Raw genomic sequence first — 17804 nt, forward strand, 5'->3', positions numbered from 1 at the left:
GGTTTGCATTTAAAGTGTTCAATGAAAAAAGCTTCCAAAGAAAGACGGAAGTGATAGTTCCTATCAGCATTCCACAGATCTCTTCCAAAGACTAGGACTCCTTCTGGACTTTGGTAATGCTAACTAACCATTGAATGAAACTTCCCCACACCTCACCTGCCTCCAGGACCCCGCCAAGACTGGACAAACAAGACACTGAAGGATTGAAGCTCCCTCTTTGCCTTACCAAAATAGGCCAGTTCCTCACCCACAGGAAAGTCTCTCCGATCTTTTGGGTTTAGCAGTTGAGGGCTGATGCAGCCCTGTATGGCCATCAAAGAGTTAATGCTCTCCTGTGTGACTGCTGCAAACTAAAGTCACTAGGCTGGAATTTTCCGGGAGGAGCTCAGGATTATTTATTGGTCAGGTAGCAGGTCTCTGTTGTTTTACAGAGGTCATCTGGTTTATACTTTCTGCTCAGATTTATCCTCGGATCTCCAGTGGTGTGTAAATGGCTAAATGTAGCTTATTTAGCAGCAGCTGCTTTGTATGTGAAAATCAGGCCATTTTTTTCTAGAGCTAATAGGTCTCCTAGTAAAGAGAGGCAAACTCATTGAACAGGTTTCAATGTAACCTTTTTACTATTCTTCTATTTAAAAGACTTGTTTTGCAATGACTGCTCTCAGGAATCAACCACTGTGTCTCACTTAAATGACTGGAAAAAAAACAAAAGGCTTAGGAAAGTTGTAAGGGTCTGAGAAAATAATTAAAAAAATAATAAAACCTAAAGACAATGTTGACACTTCAAAGGTTCAGAGTCTTAACATATTAATCATGGAGCTCAGATTAGCTATTAATCTGGCTCTTGTAAAGAACTGACTACTGTAGTAGTCACAAGCTCAAAATTTTAAATTTCCTTTGGTTGTTTTCTAAGTATAGACTCAAAGGTGCTTCTCATCATGATAAAAACATCCTCTGACCCATCTGTACATACCCACCCCCCTGGACAGAGGAAAGTGTATTAACGCTCTTAAAACCAAAAATCATTTTTTGGGTCCCTAAACTTTTACTATGACTCAAAGGTATAGTCTATTGCTTTTTCTACAATATGGATTTCTGTATAGATTACAAAGAATGCTAATGCTAATATAGCTTAAAACTTTTATCTCTTTTTGTAAACTTTAAATTCATGTAAGCTTCAGGATGCTGTGATTGGGATCTACCCGTGGGTCAAATGGACTGCAGATAATTACTGCTGTCGACCAAAGCCTAAGCTCCCACCCACTGCTTATTCCCGAGGCGGAAGTTCTAAATGGGAAGTGTTCCTTTAAGTTCCTAAAACTTAACTTCTGTCCCCAGTCATCTCAGCAGATTTCCACTCAGCTGACAGACACCATCCCGAAATCAGCTGTGAACTACAAACTTTTCCAAACAGCTACAAGCCCCAGACTTGCTGAAAGCTGATGTAACCATCTAGCCAAAGTGATTTCCCCTGCCTCTCCTTCTGGGTCGGCAAACCAGATGCTTCTGATGAATAAACCCCACTGCCTGACCCTTGCCTTTGACCGGCATTCCAGCCTTCAAGAATCTTGACAAGTCTCAGCTGAGAAGCAGTTACGGAAGAGAGCTTGTTACCCCTTATCCTCAGCAAAGGGCTGGACTATTAGATCCAAAGGACGCTGTGACCCTGCTGGAAAAGACCACACCCCATCATCCTGACCACCCCACTGCTGCCAGTGTAGACTATGTCTGCACCTGGATACATCACTCTCAGATCAAGTGCATCATGGGACAAGCTTAGGGTTAGGAACCACTGCACCAGCCACTCTAGAGGCAATAGGCACAGCAATGGCCCATGTCAACTATAAAACTTAGGATTTCAAATAACCCGCAATCTATTTGCATTAGAAAATTCTATTGCAAAATTAGAAGAACAGGTCCATCACCACACATACCTGAGGTAGTCTTACAACATGATAGGGAGCAAAGAGGTTACTGTATAACTTTAGAGGAAAGCTGTTGTTTCTATGTAAACCATTCGGAAATCATTAGATAACTTGTCTGTGCTCTGGAAAAACCAAACAGAATGGGTAAAGGCCCTAAATGGAAAAACCAAACAACAACAACCCAACCCCACCTCCTAAAGGTTCCCATTCTCATTCTCAGATGCGTCCTGACTAGTAATTCTGTCAGTTGTCACAGGGCCTGTGGCTTACTGTTGCCCCCTGCATTATCAATGCTGTAACCAGATACATAGACTCACGATTAGGAACTATTAAGCTGATTGTGATTAGGTCCCAATATGAACAGGTACCCACCAAAGAGTCAAGAATTTGATTCTGAGTATAACTCAAGGAGGGAATGTGAGGGCTAACTTTATGTTTAGAAGTTTAAAATCTCTTCACTTAAGAGAACTATAAAGCAAAATTAGACTTCCAAATGTTAAGGGCTGCCAGGAGTTACTTTGTTACTGCTGTTTCTGCTTCTGTAAACAAAAGCCTATTTTGCATGGGAGGACCCTCAGCTTACTTTTTTTCTTCTCCCTTCCCCCACTCCCCCACACAGGGTCTCTCTGTAAAGCCCTGGCTATCCTGGAACTCTCTGCAGACCAGGCTGCCTTCAAACTCAGAAATCCGCCTGCCTCTGTCTCCCAAGTGCTGGGATTAAGGGTGTGCGCCACCACTGCCCGGCTTGACCTCCAGCTTTCAAGACAGCAAACTGTATAACTTTTGCTCTTTGCCTTTATACACCCTTGACTGGGGTGGTGAGCCACTGCCTTGGGGAATCCCAGTGCGGCATGTAGACCTGGCACCAGCATCTGAATAAAAGTATCTTCTTTGTTATAATTGATTCACGGTCAGACTAGAGAATCCCTAAATGACCTCAGACCCATAAAAATCCATATTCAGATCGGCGAGGCCTCCATTCCTGGGGTGAGTAGATGCTGTTGTGTGTTGCATCTTCCAGGAAAAGTTTTGTCACACAACACATGGACTCATGACTAGTGCGCACCCATGTGTCGCATGGATTCACTTATCACATGCACTCACGCACTGTATAAGCTTGTACACTCCTTTGGCTAATTCTCACAGTGTATGGTGGTACGCATTCAGGAAGAGCATAAAGTCTTCAGAGTAGATGGTGTAACAACTGCTAGTTCCTGAGACTCAGTTAGATGCCAGGTATTCTTCTAAACACCGTGCTATGATTTCATACAATCCTCACAAAGAAACCATGTCGGCCATGCTCTCATTAGCATCAGTTTTCAGGGCAAGGACCTCAGAGAGGTTCCCCAAGCACTGCCCTGCCCAAAGATGGATTTCCATTGACTTTCATAATCAATTCCAGAAAGTCCCGTCTCACCAAAACAGTTAACGTTCCCTTCAGACTTGATGTTTCCACGGACTGCAAATATATCAAGGGCAATGTCAAAATAATTATAAGTTAAATACTTATTTTTCTCTGGGAAAAATAAGCCTGCAGGAAGCTCATCATTTTCTAATTGACATACTAACTTTAGCTTGTATCTGCTTACCGGCATGGCTGCATAATCACTGATGTTTGCCTTAGTCTGAGAAGGAAGTGAGCAAGGCAATCAAATGAAAAAAGGAAATGTATTCTAATTACAAGAGAACTGATATCCGAGGCAGCAAAACTAAATACGCGCTACAACAAGTAGAGTCTGTGTGCTGCTAATGAAAAGGCACCAGTCAGTGCGTGCATGTGACAATCATTTCATTTCGAAGATTTGTAGGTGAGTTTTACATACACATTAATCAGGTAACTCTTTCTACAAACTTTTGTGCATATAATGAAGCTGGCCTGTCAGCATTAAAATCCTGAGCTTTAGCAGGGTGTTGAATTGGCAAATTTAGCAAAAGCCAACTTTAGACAGGGTTCTTTGCTCTACAGCACTGGGTCTCAAACTTTAAGCAACAACAATAACAATCATAATATTATTATTAAATTTTAAGTAGTACATAAAATGCAGATTTTAAGCTCCAGAAATTTTAGGTCTATAGCGTGCATGTAACCTAGACAAATAACAAGTAGTCTTTCTTCAGATGATTCTAATTTAGAAAGAAGTACAATTTCTATTTCTTCACAAATAACAGAACATTACAGAGAATACACAATTCTGAGGCAGCTCTGAAAGGATAAGTCACTATGTTCAAACAAAATTCATGTAGCTAAACTAATTCCTTAAGGGAGGAAGGCTCACACCTAACAGCTATTTAAATAATTTTGTTCCCTAAGAAGTGAATAGTAGGCCAAGGTGAAAACCCAATTAATGGTCACAACTTAACTGCACAGAAACCTCTGATGACTTCTTTTAAAATTTCAGTGATTGACAAAATATCAATTTCTTAAGAGGACTGAATTAAAGCACTGCTTATTTTTTACATCAACTACTTTATTTTTCGTACCTTTTTTTTTTCTCTTGGAGATAGAGTCTATGTGGCATAGTAATCAGATAAATTTTCTAATTTATAATCTCCCTAATTGCTGGGGCTACAGGCATGTATCATCATTTACACTTCAAAAATACCTGCATAATTTAGATATCATTAAAAGCTTTCAAAAATAAAAAGATATTGACTGACTCAGAAACGTGTTTCAAATTCATGTTAATACAGAAACTCAGACCTCGTATTAGTGGAAGTTGAACTTCTAGTAGAGAGGAGATTGGGCATTTCCATTAAATACACAAGCAAAGACACAGGCAAACCCAACCTCCTAAGCTAAGCAACCTAACAGAGCCTCTACTTAATGAGTTGACAGTTGTGCTAGCTCGGAAATTCATCCTTCAGATTGGGCTCAACCCTAGACAACCACTAAATGCTGCCTACATGTAACCTGCAATAGATGTTGTTTTGATTGGTATAATGTCACCATCATACTTACTTTCTTAACTACCTTTCATAATCCTTCAAAGTATATACAGATATAATGGAAAACATACCAAAGTCACAGAATCAAGGCAACAGCAAGACGATCCTATAAATCATAGAATGCATGCTACTTTCATTATAGCTCATATTATAGTACTTTTTACTTCTTTGTTTGTTTGTTTTGTTTTTTGAGACAAGGTTTATCTGTTTAACAGAGCCCTGGCTGTCCTGGACTGGCTTTGTAGACCAGGCTAGCCTTGAACTCAGAGAGCTCCGCCCGGCTTCTGCCTCACAAGTGCTGGGATTAAAGGTGTGTGCCACCATGCCCAGCTCATTATATTACTCTTATATGATTTTTTTAAATGGAAAAAGTATTCAAAAGCAGAGAAGATGAAGACAGGGGAAAAAGAACTGCTTTCCAGAAGACAGAAAGCTACAGAATAAAGCGGAGAAAGTCACTGCCCGTCACTCACTACCAGAGCTACAGCACAGCTACAGCGCAGCTGCTGCACAGCTGCTGCACGGCAGCTGGGAGGCACAGGGGAGGCGGGAGTGAGGGAATGGACACGAAGGAGAGCGGGAGAGGGAGAGGGAGAGCAATCTGAGGAGAGCTGAAGCTGCAGATATAGGGAGAAGAAAAGGGGAGAAAGGAAAAAGAGGGTAAGAAGATAAAGAGGAGAGAGACAGAGAGTGTGTGTGTGTGTGTGTGAGAGAGAGAGAGAATGAATATGTAGGTATATGAAAAGAAGGGAGTCGGAACAAAATAATAATACGCAGCCCTTTATCTATACATATTGTGGACATGACGCTAATGACAGCAGTATATCAAATCCCGTTCAGGAGCCTTCTACCTGGGGCACATGTTGCAGTTGAAACTGCAGAAGAAACAGGCTCCACGGCCTGGACAGATATCCCAGTGGTTAAGGTCACTAGCTGCTCTTATACAGACCCATGCTTGGTTCTTAGCTCCCACACTAGCCAGCTAACAACAGACTATAGCTGTGGCTCCAGGATATGCACAAACGCACACACATTCACACACAAAAAAAAAATCTTCAAAAAAGAAATCATCCCTAAAAGGGTGAATCATAAGCGCATGATTAGCTCCATTCCTGCTTGTGTCGAGGAGAACCCTGAGCAAGGCAATACACACAGAAATAGGGAGATAGAAGGGACACACTTCAGACAGAAACAGAAGAGCATCTGAAATCATGAAGAGGAGGCAGAGGAGCTGAAAAAAAACGGGGAACCCAAAGGCTACGCAAAGAAAAGTGGGGAACAGCCTGCAGTTCCCACCCTGGCTTTCTGGATAAGAGGACCCAAAGCCAAGAGCGTAGGGTAAGCTGGGCATTCCTTGAAGACTCGTAGTCCTGGCCGTAGGACAAGCCCACAGAAATATGAAAATTAAAAGATTGTTTTAAACAAGGAAGGACCCAAAAATTAAGTTGTAAAATATATTTTAGAAAGTAAACTTACAATTTTTTGAAACTGTTTATACTTACAGGCAAATGGGTGAACACTTGAAAGATGCTTCTCAAGAAATTAATAAGGTCCATTAAATAGCCGCTTGCCCTCCCGTCCGACTCGGCCAGGGTCCAGTCATAGTCGGCCAGCTGAACAAATTCATCAATTTTTTGGTTCAGTTTGGTATATATTTCTCCTTCTGCCGCGTGTCGAGCATCCTGAGAGAGCGTAAAACACAGCAGTGAGAGGCGATTACAGAAGCAAGTGGCCTTACATTTGTAAATTTTACTTGAAGTTCTTCATTGGCTTAACATTATAGCCATTTATTCAAAATGCAGAAACGGTGTCATTTTTTGTGGGCACTGGAAAGCAGACCTGACCGGCTTCCTATCTGCTGTCCTTTCCGATCTCACCCACAGCCTGTGGCCTTCATGAGACTTGTCTTCGTTCCCCTTCCAGTGGCTGTGATAAACCTGTCTGGACAAAAGCAACTTAGGGGAGAACGGGCTTGCTCTGGCTCACTGTTCATCATGATATTGTTAGCGCATCGCGGTGGGGAAGTCAGAACGACAGGAGCTGGCCACATCTCATCCGCAGGGACCACAGAGACGCATGGACGCCTAACGCTGCCGATATAATCTCAGATCCCAGCCGGGCAGAGGTGCCACCACCGTGCCTTCCTTCCTCAATTACACAAATAAGACAACCCCCAAGGCACACCCAGGGCTCCATCTCCCAGACAAGCCTAGATTCTGTGCAGCTGATACTACGAACCACCATGCTTGTTCTCCTAACAGCTTAAGAACGACCTTTATAAAGAACAGACCCAGAAAGCAGAGAGTGCAGAGACCACACAGATTCACTAAGGGAAAGTAAGCTGGACCTTCACAGAGGAAATGGAACAGAGTTGTCTTTCTGGATCCACGGGGAATTGGTTTCAGAATCTTCCTCCCTTTATAAATACTAAATTCAGGTCCCTTATAAAATGGCATAGCATGTACTTATAACTTCTATACATTCTCTTGTATACTTGGTCATCTCTATGTTATGTATAATATATAAGACAATGTAAAAATAGATGCAAATAAACTCCAACCACATTTTCAGAGATATAATTTTTTGACCTAAGTGAGGGCTTCTCCGGTGCAAAAATGCCTTTCTCCATGTGTAGTCAAAACATTTGGGACATTTTTTTTTTTTAATGAAGAGAAGACCTGCAGTGGTAGATTATAGTTGTGACCCATAAATGGTTAACCAAAAATGAAAAAGTAAATCCTGGAAAGCAACATGCCCAGAGGCATCTTTTTAAAACTCTAACTTATGCTGGGTTTGGTGTCCCACATCTTTAATTCTGGCACCCAGGAGGCAGATCTCCGTGAGTTCGATGCCAGCCTGGTCTATACAGCGAGTTCCAGGTCAGCCAAGGACACATATGAGATCCTGTCTGAAGAAAACAAACAAAAACAATCAAAACAAACACACGAGGAAAAGCCTCTGACATACTCTTGGGAAACTGGAAGGCCATATGTATGTCTGGGCCAGTGTGCATGTTCAGAAAAGGCCGGAGAGGGTCACAGCTCTTACTTATGACTGACCTTGAAGCAGGAAACAAGAGCTAAAGCAGAATTGTTAACTTCTGTCTCCATCTTGAAGGCATGCCCCAGCACACACAGAATCTCTTCCAAAAGACAGGGTTTAATGATTCTAGGCTTTCTGGGAAATCTGTATCTAATAGCTAGCTGACCATTAAGCTAAGCATGTAGACTTTAATGGCCACACACACACACAAAAAAAAAACAGACTTACAAATCCAGTCCAGAAAAAAAAAAAAAAAAAAACCTGAAAGCAATGAAGTAGCAATGGGAAGAAGTACAAACCCAGGATGGATGAGATACTGATCCCAATGTTGCCACATTACATCATTTTAAATGTCTGCTTATCAACAAAAACATGCAATAGATAGAAACCTATGACCCGCCCCCTTCAAGGAAGAAAAAGTAATCATTAGAAGAATCTTTAAGGAAGCCCAGTTACTAGGCCTACAAGACAAAACTTCACATAAACTATTCAAAATGTGTCCAAAGAACAAAAGGAAGCCTTAAAAATGTGGTTTAAAAAATGAGGAAAAGACCTCAGTAAGTAGCAAGTATAAATAGTCAAATTTATAAGCTGTATTAAGTGAGGTGGGAAAGGCTCGTTAGAAAGGCTCAGTAGCAGATGGAAGACATCGATGATGAGCACTGCACAGCAACTAGACCTGCACAAGCCTGCAGAACGCCCCACTCAACAGCAGCCGGCCACACATCACGTCCTAAAAGTACAAGAAGATGAACTTACAAGACTTTTAGCATGAAAGGATGCTGGATTTTGTCAAATGCTTTTTCAGCATCCAATGAAATGACCATGTGGTTTTTTTCTTTGAGTTTGTTTATGTAGTGGATTGCATTGATGGATTTCCGTATACTGAACCATCCCTGCATCCCTGGGATGAAGCCTACTTGATCATGGTGGATGATCGTTTTGATATGTTCTTGGATTCGCTTGGCAAGAATTTTATTGACTATTTTTGCATCGATGTTCATAAGGGAAATTGTTCTGAAGTTCTCTTTCTTTGTTGGATCTTTGTGTGGTTTTGGTATCAGTGTAATTGTGGCTTCGTAGAAGGAGTTGGGTAGTGTTCCTTCTGTTTCTATTTTGTGGAATAGTTTGAAGAGTATTGGTGTTAGGTCTTCTTTGAAGGTCTGATAGAATTCTGCACTGAAACCATCTGGTCCTGTGCTTTTTTTTTTTGGTTGGAAGACTTTCTATGACCCCTTCTATTTCTTTAGGAGTTATGGGACTGTTTAGATGATCTATTGGATGCTGAAAAAGCATTTGACAAAATTCAGCATCCTTTCATGCTTAAAGTCTTGTAAAGAACAAGAATTCAAAGCCCATACCTAAACATAGTAAAAGCAATATACAGCAAGCTGGTAGCCAACATCAAACAAAATGGAGAGAAACTTCAAGCAATCCCACTAAAATCAGGGACTAGACAAGGCTGCCCCCTCTCTCCTTATCTTTTCAATATTGTACTTGAGGTCCTAGCTAGGGCAATTAGACAACATAAGGAGGTCAAAGGGATTCAAATTGGAAAGGAAGAAGTCAAACTATCACTATTTGCAGATGATATGATAGTCTACTTAAGTGACCCAAAAAATTCTACCAGAGAACTCCTACAGCTGATAAGCAACTTCAGCAAAGTGGCAGATTATAAAATCAACTCAAGCAAATCAGTAGCCTTCCTATACTCAACAGATAAGCAGGCTGAGAAAGAAATTAGGGAAATGACACCCTTCACAATAGCCACAAACAATATAAAGTACCTAGGTGTGACTCTGACCAAACAAGTGAAAGATCTGTATGACAAGAACTTTAAGTCTCTGAAGAAGGAAATGGAAGAAGACCTCAGAAAATGGGAAAATCTGCCATGCTCGTGGATTGGCAGGATTAATATAGTTAAAATGGCCATTTTGCCAAAAGCAATATACAGATTCAACAAATACCCATCAAAATCCCAACTCAGTTCTTCATAGAGTTAGAAAGAGCAATTCTCAAATTCATCCGGAATAACAAAAAACCCAGGATAGCTAAAACTATTCTCAACAACAAAAGAAATTCTGGGGGAATCAGTATCCCTGACCTCAAGCAATACTACAGAGCAATAGTGTTAAAAACTGCATGGTATTGGTACAGTGACAGGCAGGCTGATCAATGGAATAGGATTGAAGATCCAGAAATGAACCCACACACCTATGGCCACTTGATCTTCAACAAAGGGGCTGAAAACATCCAGTGGAAAAAAGATAGCCTTTTCAACAAATGGTGCTGGTTCAACTGGAGGTCAGCATGCAGAAGAATGTGAATTGATCCATCCTTATCTCCTTGTACTAAGCTCAACTCCAAATGGATCAAGGACCTCCACATAAAGCCAGACATAGTGAAGCTAATAGAAAAGAAACTGGGGAAGACTCTTGAGGACATCGGTACAGGGGGAAAGTTTCTGAACAGAACACCAATAGCATATGCTCTAAGATCAAGAATTGACAAATGGGACCTCATAAAATTACAAAGTTTCTGTAAGACAAAGGACACCATCAAAAGGACAAATTGGCAACCAACAAATTGGGAAAAGATCTTCACCAACCCTATATCTGACAGAGGGCTAATATCCAATATATACAAAGAACTCAAGAAGTTAGACCCTAGAGAACCAAATAACCCTATTAAAAATGGGGTACAGAGCTAAACAAAGAATTTTCACCTGAAGAACTTCGGATGGGTGAGAAGCATCTTAAAAAATGCTCAACTTCATTAGTCATTAGGGAAATGCAAATCAAAACAACCCTGAGATTTCACCTTACACCAGTCAGAATGGCTAAGATCAAAAAGTCAGGAGAAAACAAGTGCTGGCGAGGATGTGAAGAAAGAGGAACACTCCTCCACTGCTGGTGGGAATGTAAATTGGTACAACCACTCTGGAAATCAGTCTGATGGTTCCTCAGAAAACTGGGATTGTCACTTCCAGAGGACCCTGCTATACCACTCCTGGGCATATACCCAGAGGATTCCCCAGCATGTAATAAGGATACATGCTCCACTATGTTCATAGCAGCCCTGTTTATAATAGCCAGAAGCTGTAAAGAACCCAGGTGTCCCTCAACAGAGGAATGGATACAAAAAATGTGGTATATATACACAATGGAGTACTATTCAGCCATTAGAAACAATGAATTAATGAAATTCTTAGACAAATGGATGGAGCTGGAGAACATCATACTAAGTGAGGTAACCCAGTCTCAAAAGATCAATCAGGGTATGCACTCACTGATAAGTGGATATTAGCCTAGAAACTTGGAATACCCAAGACATAATCCACATATCAAATGATGTCCAAGAAGAACGGAGGAGTGGCCCCTGGTTCTGGAAAGGCTCAGTGCAGCAGTATAGGGCAATACCAGAATAGGGAAGTGGGAAGGGGTGGATGGGAGAACAGGGGGAGGGAAGAGGGCTTATGGGACTTTCAGGGAGTGGGGAGCCAGAAAAGGGGAAATCATTTGAAATGTAAATAAAAAATATATCGATTTAAAAAAAAAAAAGATGAACTTAAAGGCCAAACACAGATTTCACAGCCGTGGCCAGTTCTCTGCAACAGAGAAAGGCACCCGTAAGGGTCAAGTGCAGACATATCAATCAGCGTAAAGACACAGTGCAGATGAACTGTTCAAAGACACAAGCCTAGATGCACGCAGCTCACTGACATCATCTGAGAAGGTTCTTTGTGCAGTAGATGGCCGTTAATGCAAAACCTCACAACACAGTAAGGGCAGAGAATAAGTGTCTGGGTGTGTTCAGCAATAAAGGGGCATCTGTTTCACACCCCTCTCCCTCAAGGCTCAGGACCATGGGAAGAAGGGGCAGAAAGATTTAAGAACAGAGGCTGGGAGACGATGGCTCAAAAGCAAACCAACAACAGTACCCCCAAAATGAAAGCTTCATGAAGGAAGGAAGTTCTCATCTGCCTTGCTCACATAGCTGCGTGCACCGAGAACAGTACTTGCACACAGTACATGATGGACAAGCAGCTGAGAAAACAGTATACTGGAGAAGTTTGTGATGTAGTTCATATACAAAAATGCCACAAAGAAAATAACCAAAGAGGCAGGAGGTGGGGGGACCCTCTAGAAAGTCCCAGAGGCCTGGGAGGTGAGAGACTCTCAGAACTCAATGGGGGTGACCTTAGCCAAAAGCCCAAGAGTGGGGAGAGGGAGCTGGAAGAGTCCACTCCAGTAGACAGACAGGGCCTCAAGTGGAGGGATGGGGTTACTAACCAACAGTCGAACTTTCTGACCCAGAACTGTTTCTGTCTAAAAGAACTATAGGGACAAAAATGGAGAAGGGACTGAAGGAAAGGTGGTCCAGTGACTGGCCCAACTTTGGGTCCAGCTCATGGGGGGAGGGGAACCGAAGCTTGACACTATTACTGATGCTATGATGTGCTCACAGATGGGAGCCCAGCATGGCTGTTCTCTGAGAGGCCCTACCAGGAGCTAACTGAGGCAGACACAGACACGCACACTCAACCTGGACTCAAGTCAGGGACCCCTATGGTTGAATTAGGGGAAGGACTGAAGAAGCTGAAGGGGAGAGTGACCCCACAGGAAGACCTGAACCCCTGGGAGCTCCCAGAGACTGAGCCATCAACCAGGCAGCTGGTCTCCTGGCACATATATAGCAAAGGGCTGCCTGGTCTGGCCTCGGTGGGAGAAGATGTGCCTAATCCTGGAGAGACTTGAGGCCCCAGGAAAGGGGGAGACCTGGGGGTTGGGGGAATAGAGGGGCACACCCTCTTGGAGGCAAGAGAGAGGAAGAATGGGATGAGGAACTGTATGGGGTGACTGGAAGGTGAGGCAGTGGCTACAATGTAAACAAGTAAAATATTTTTTTAAAAAAAGAAAAGAACCATAGAATGAGTAAATAAAAACAAATTCGTACAGATGGCATGTACAGTTAAAAGAGACCCCTGTCAGCCAGAACCAAGCGTCACAGACCTCAAGCTCCCGGTGATATGGAAACAGAGGCCCATGAAGAAGCATGAGATGTCAGCTGCTGTCCCAGCGAAACACCACAGAGTAACACAGTACCTCGGAACTCAGTGGCTTACCATGAGCAGATTACTAAGTTCCCAGTGTCCTTGGTTAGAGGACAGGGAAGACCTTGCTCTAGAAGGTCAGAGCTCCCTGGGATGACTTAAAGAAGGGGAACAAGATCCAGGATCTGGAAGCTAGCACCATCTGGAGTCTCTCGCTCGGGTCCCTGGCATCTGAGGTGGGTGGGCTCTCCACATGCCTTGGCTTCTTCATGGTGTAACCAGGCTCCCCAACACCCTTCATGGTGTAACCAGGCTCCCCAACACCCTTCATGGTGTAACCGGGCTCCCCAACACCCTTCATGGTGTAACCGGGCTCCCCAACACCCTTCATGGTGTAACCGGGCTCCCCAACACCCTTCATGGTGTAACCAGGCTCCCCTTGCTCACTTGCTTTTGGGGACCCACGGCTCAACTCTGGGCTCCAGGCTGGCTCAAACTCAAGCTCTTCCCCTGCGATTAGGGGCTTGCACCTGCACACTCTGCTGGTAACTGGCCTTTTAGCAGCAGTACGAGGCTCTCCAAGCCTGAGATGAGGCGGGAGGCCAGGATTTTCTGTCCTGTCAGAGTCTTACATCCTCTCCACTGTGCTCTTGATTCTTACTGTAAGCAAGCACAATTCTGCCAAGCTCGAGAGAGGCCACAGTTCCTCCACTGCTTCATGAGAGTACTACAGAGAAATTGGTCTTCATTTAAACAGGTGCCATCCCTGAAGATCAGCAAGATCACTCATGAAGTAATGATGCTGGGTAAGATAATTAATATATCATACTATCAAGCTTTCCGAATTACACTATTTCATTTCCTGACATCATTTGCAATTGAACAATTACAAAATAACATTCTGGAATGGAGCATTAGTAAATGGACAGATGAGTCTTGTTTGTTATATATTAGCTATAACAGCAATACACACCCCTTTTTTTTAAACTTTCCTTGCTACATTAGGGAGAGGCAGGCTGTCAAATGCTTGTGAATCGCAGAACTACACCATAGCGCACCTTAGCGATATGACCTGGAAGTCGCTTTCTCAGAGTGACATAAAAATGTTTATCAGTTTGCATTATTCACAGTCAGTCCCTTCTTTCATGTCTTTTTACCTTTAGATTGGCCCTAAGCAGATGAAACCATTGCAGAGTAATCCAGAACCCCAGAGACCAGCACTGCCAGAGCAGCCTGGAGCCAGCACTCGGGTCCTCGCTAGCCTGCCACTCCCTCCTGCTGTCACCGAGCAGGGGAACTCAGGAGACTTTATTCCCATCTTCTACTCCATCCTCCACACACACTCACACGCCTACCCTCGAAGCCCTGGATTTCCTTGGCGCCCCTGATGCGGGCACGGGGAGAGGGAGAAATGCAGCAAGCTTCTCTTTCTCATCCTTGGCTGGAAGAGACCAGCGATCCGCACTGAGCAGTAACTCCATCCACAAAATTAAAATGTAGTTCTAAAAGGCTCCTCAAAACTAACATTTTTATTTTAAAAAAAATGCTATTCTGGGACTGGAGAGACGGCTCAGCAGTTAAGAGCACTGGCTGCTCTTCCAGAGAGCCTGAGTTCAATTTCCAGCAAACACATGGTGGCTCACAGCCAACTGTCATGGGATCTGATGCCCTCTTCTGGTGTGTCTGAAGACAGCTATAGTGTACTCATACAAAAAAAAATATATATATATATAATATATTTTATATATATATATATATATATACACACACACACACTAAAATGCTGTTCTTTTAAGAGTTTACTTTAAATCTAGCTTTAAAATTAACAGTTTCCTTTTTTAAAAATCTTGTAGTTTTATAACTATAAAACAAAGAAGGTTATTAGTTCACATTCTCTTGAAAAATTTTAAATATGGGATGATTAAAATATTCACCAAAAAGCCAGGCGGTGGTGGCGCACGCCTGTAATCCCAGCACTCTGGGAGGCAGAGGCAGGCGGATTTCTGAGCTCCAGGCCAGCCTGGTCTACAGAGTGAGTTCCAGGACAGCCAGGGCTATACAGAGAAACCCTGTCTCAAAAAAAAACCACATCCAAAAACCCAAATAAATAAGTAAATAAATAAATCACAAAAAGTTAAAGAACCAAATACCTAGACATTTTGAGGCTACGAAGAAAAAAAAATAAGTTTTAATCTGAAGGCAGAAAATATATGAAAATAAATGACATGCATTCTGCTCAAATGAAGTAACTAAGTGTGGTTTCTGGGCTGGGCGTGGCGCTGCACACCTTGATCCCAGAACTGATGTACACAAGAGCAAGTTGCCAGGGCTACACAGTGAGACCTTGTCTCAAATAAAAACAGTGTGTGCTTTCTGGACTTAGTGTTCAGAGAAAAGGCGACCAAGACTGCAATAGCTGTTTGTTTCATTTTGGTTTGGGTGCAAGGAGCTAAGTAGAAACAAAGCGGAGAGTATAAAACTCACTGCCCCGTCTCTGCTGCTATCAAGAACTTTGGTGACCCTGAGAAGCTTAGCTTCTCCTATACTGTCTAAGTTAAAACAAACTTTCCTCACGACTTCCTTTAAATGACGGAAAAGCATATTTTAAGATGTTTGCTACCGCCTTCCGCAGAGCGTAACAGCAAGCTGAGCGCTCTGAGTAAAACTCCTGACTGCAGAGGAGGAAAGAACAAGGAACAGGAAAGACATTTGAACGATGTCGCTAAGCACCAGGGAGTCTCAGCATTTTATAATCCAGACAAGTAAAACCACCAAGAAGCACATCTGCCCCTGACCCAGCATGAAATGACACACTATTTCATACTCTTCATTAAAATGTAAAGCTTCAGCTTGTAAAATATAAGTTCCTCCTTTGCTTGATAAAGAAACAGTGCCCTCTAGGGGCAGAACCGTAACTAGCATAGGGTACTGATCTCTACTGCAATGTATGAAAAAGCTCTCCTACCATTACCAGGGCTTCACAACCAAAGGCACAAACCCTGAGGAAAGCTTTAACATACACAGGTTCCTCACCTCCTGGACTGTAAGCACCTGTGTTCTGAATAAAAGCTAAGCAGTAACAGCTAAACATCATTAGTAAATAGCTATGACTCTCTGTAGTATCCATTTATTGGTCCTTCTTTAAAAAGGCCCCAAGTATGTTTTGAAAAATCATCCTGGCTTCAACCACAGCTATCTGTCGGCTGGGCAGGGCTGACTAGCGGCAGCTCCGAGGATGGATCCTGCGGGTATGCTAACTAGAAATTCTCACGCTGCCCGCAGAGAATCTGGAACAGCTGGGGAGTGTGTTTGGCGCTGTGGCTAGGTGATCACTCTAGGAGCAGGGAGAGCCTAGAAGGGACACTTGGTCACCACATAGAGTGTGGAGAGGAAGCCAAACTTGTGCAGGTCACAGGTAACAGAGGAAGAGATCCGGGGTCCTTGAGGACTGCCCCGCCCCCACAGGCAGCCAATGTCAACCACAGCTGAAATCTGTCCAATCCTTGGATGTTTCTGTCACAATGAGCAAAAATGTTTCCCATTGTTGTAATTTTTTTTCTGTTGCTTTTTTAGAAAGGGGCCTTGGTTTGTTGCCCAAATTAGTCCATTTCCAGGCTCAAATGATCCTCCTGCCTCAGCATCCACACAGTCAGAACTCCAGGGGCAGGCCAGCACACCCAGGCTCACTGTTGTTTAAGAAAGTTTGAGTTGGCTTTTCTTGTCTTTTATTTTTCTGCTCAAGTCACTAACACAAGTATCTTACTTGAAACACTTTATGAACACTTAGGGACAAAAGGGGTTACATTAATTTTAATCATTTAGATCAGTGGTTCTCAACCTTCCTAATGCCTTGACCCTTCAATACAGTTCCTCATACTGTGGTGACCCCCACCCATACAATTATTTTGTTGCTATTTTATAACTGTAGGTTTACTACTGCTATGAATGGTAATGTAAACATCTGGCATGCAGGATATCTGACTTGTGAGCCCTGTGAGAGGATCATCTGACCCCCAAAGGGACCCACAGGTTGAAAACCACTGAATTAGAACAACAGTTCCAGGACCTTATGGAAACCTCAAGAATAGCAGTAAGGCTAAGGCTGAACACCACAGCGCGAGTCCCCATTAGGTGGTTTTTACTCTGACTCAAGAAACAATATGCCATAGATCATTTGATCCGATTCTGAACTTTCTAATTGGAATTCCATGGCAAACAGCATCCAATTGATTATTGGATGGCAGCACTGCTAAAGACAGAGGGAAACAGATGAAGACCACACAGTAAATTCCGATGTCAGTCATGAGGAATGTGACAGTGGGATGGACAGGGATAGAGGGAAGCCAACTTCAAAGTCGTGCAGTTTCCTGTTCAGTCAGGGCGACAAGATCATGCCGCTCCTTTCCTTACAGTGAGTATAACTTTATCATTAAAAAGTGACAGACTCAAATACTTAAAACATTCTGAACAATGCAATAAGTCATCTCAAAATTGTGTGTTTTATTTTTAATTTTTTTTTTTTGAGACAGGGTTTCCCTGTGTAGCCCTAGGTGTTCTGGAACTAGCTCCACAGACCAGGCTGGCCTTGAACTCAGAGATCAGCCTGCCTCTGCCTCCCAAGTGCTGGGATCAAAGGCGCACGCCACCATGCCCAGCAAAGTGGTGTCTTTTAAAGGCTAGGAAGATGCGTCTACTTGCTCCCAAGCATGAGCGCCAGAGTTCAAGTCCCCAGCACCCATAGAGAGTGGGTGGGTGCACGCATCTGCAATCCCAGAGATCCTACAGTGACATGGGAAACAGAGCCTGATGCTCCCAGTAACAAGGCTGTCTCTTGTCTG

The 17804-nt window shown here is 43.0% G+C and overlaps 1 protein-coding gene across 2 annotated transcripts in view; it reads right to left on the bottom strand.

The window, feature by feature from the left end:
• Exoc6 (exocyst complex component 6) overlaps positions 1 to 17804 on the bottom strand; it is a 143522-nt gene that overhangs the window by 65147 nt on the left and 60571 nt on the right. For both annotated transcript variants that reach the window (XM_052186626.1, XM_052186615.1), the window contains exon 18: positions 6374 to 6553. In XM_052186626.1, coding sequence (XP_052042586.1) covers positions 6374 to 6553 — 180 coding nt within the window. The remainder of the gene's footprint in view (positions 1 to 6373; positions 6554 to 17804) is intronic.

Source organism: Apodemus sylvaticus, chromosome 1, assembly GCF_947179515.1.
Source record: "Apodemus sylvaticus chromosome 1, mApoSyl1.1, whole genome shotgun sequence".
In the NCBI taxonomy this organism is placed as follows: domain Eukaryota; kingdom Metazoa; phylum Chordata; class Mammalia; order Rodentia; family Muridae; genus Apodemus; species Apodemus sylvaticus.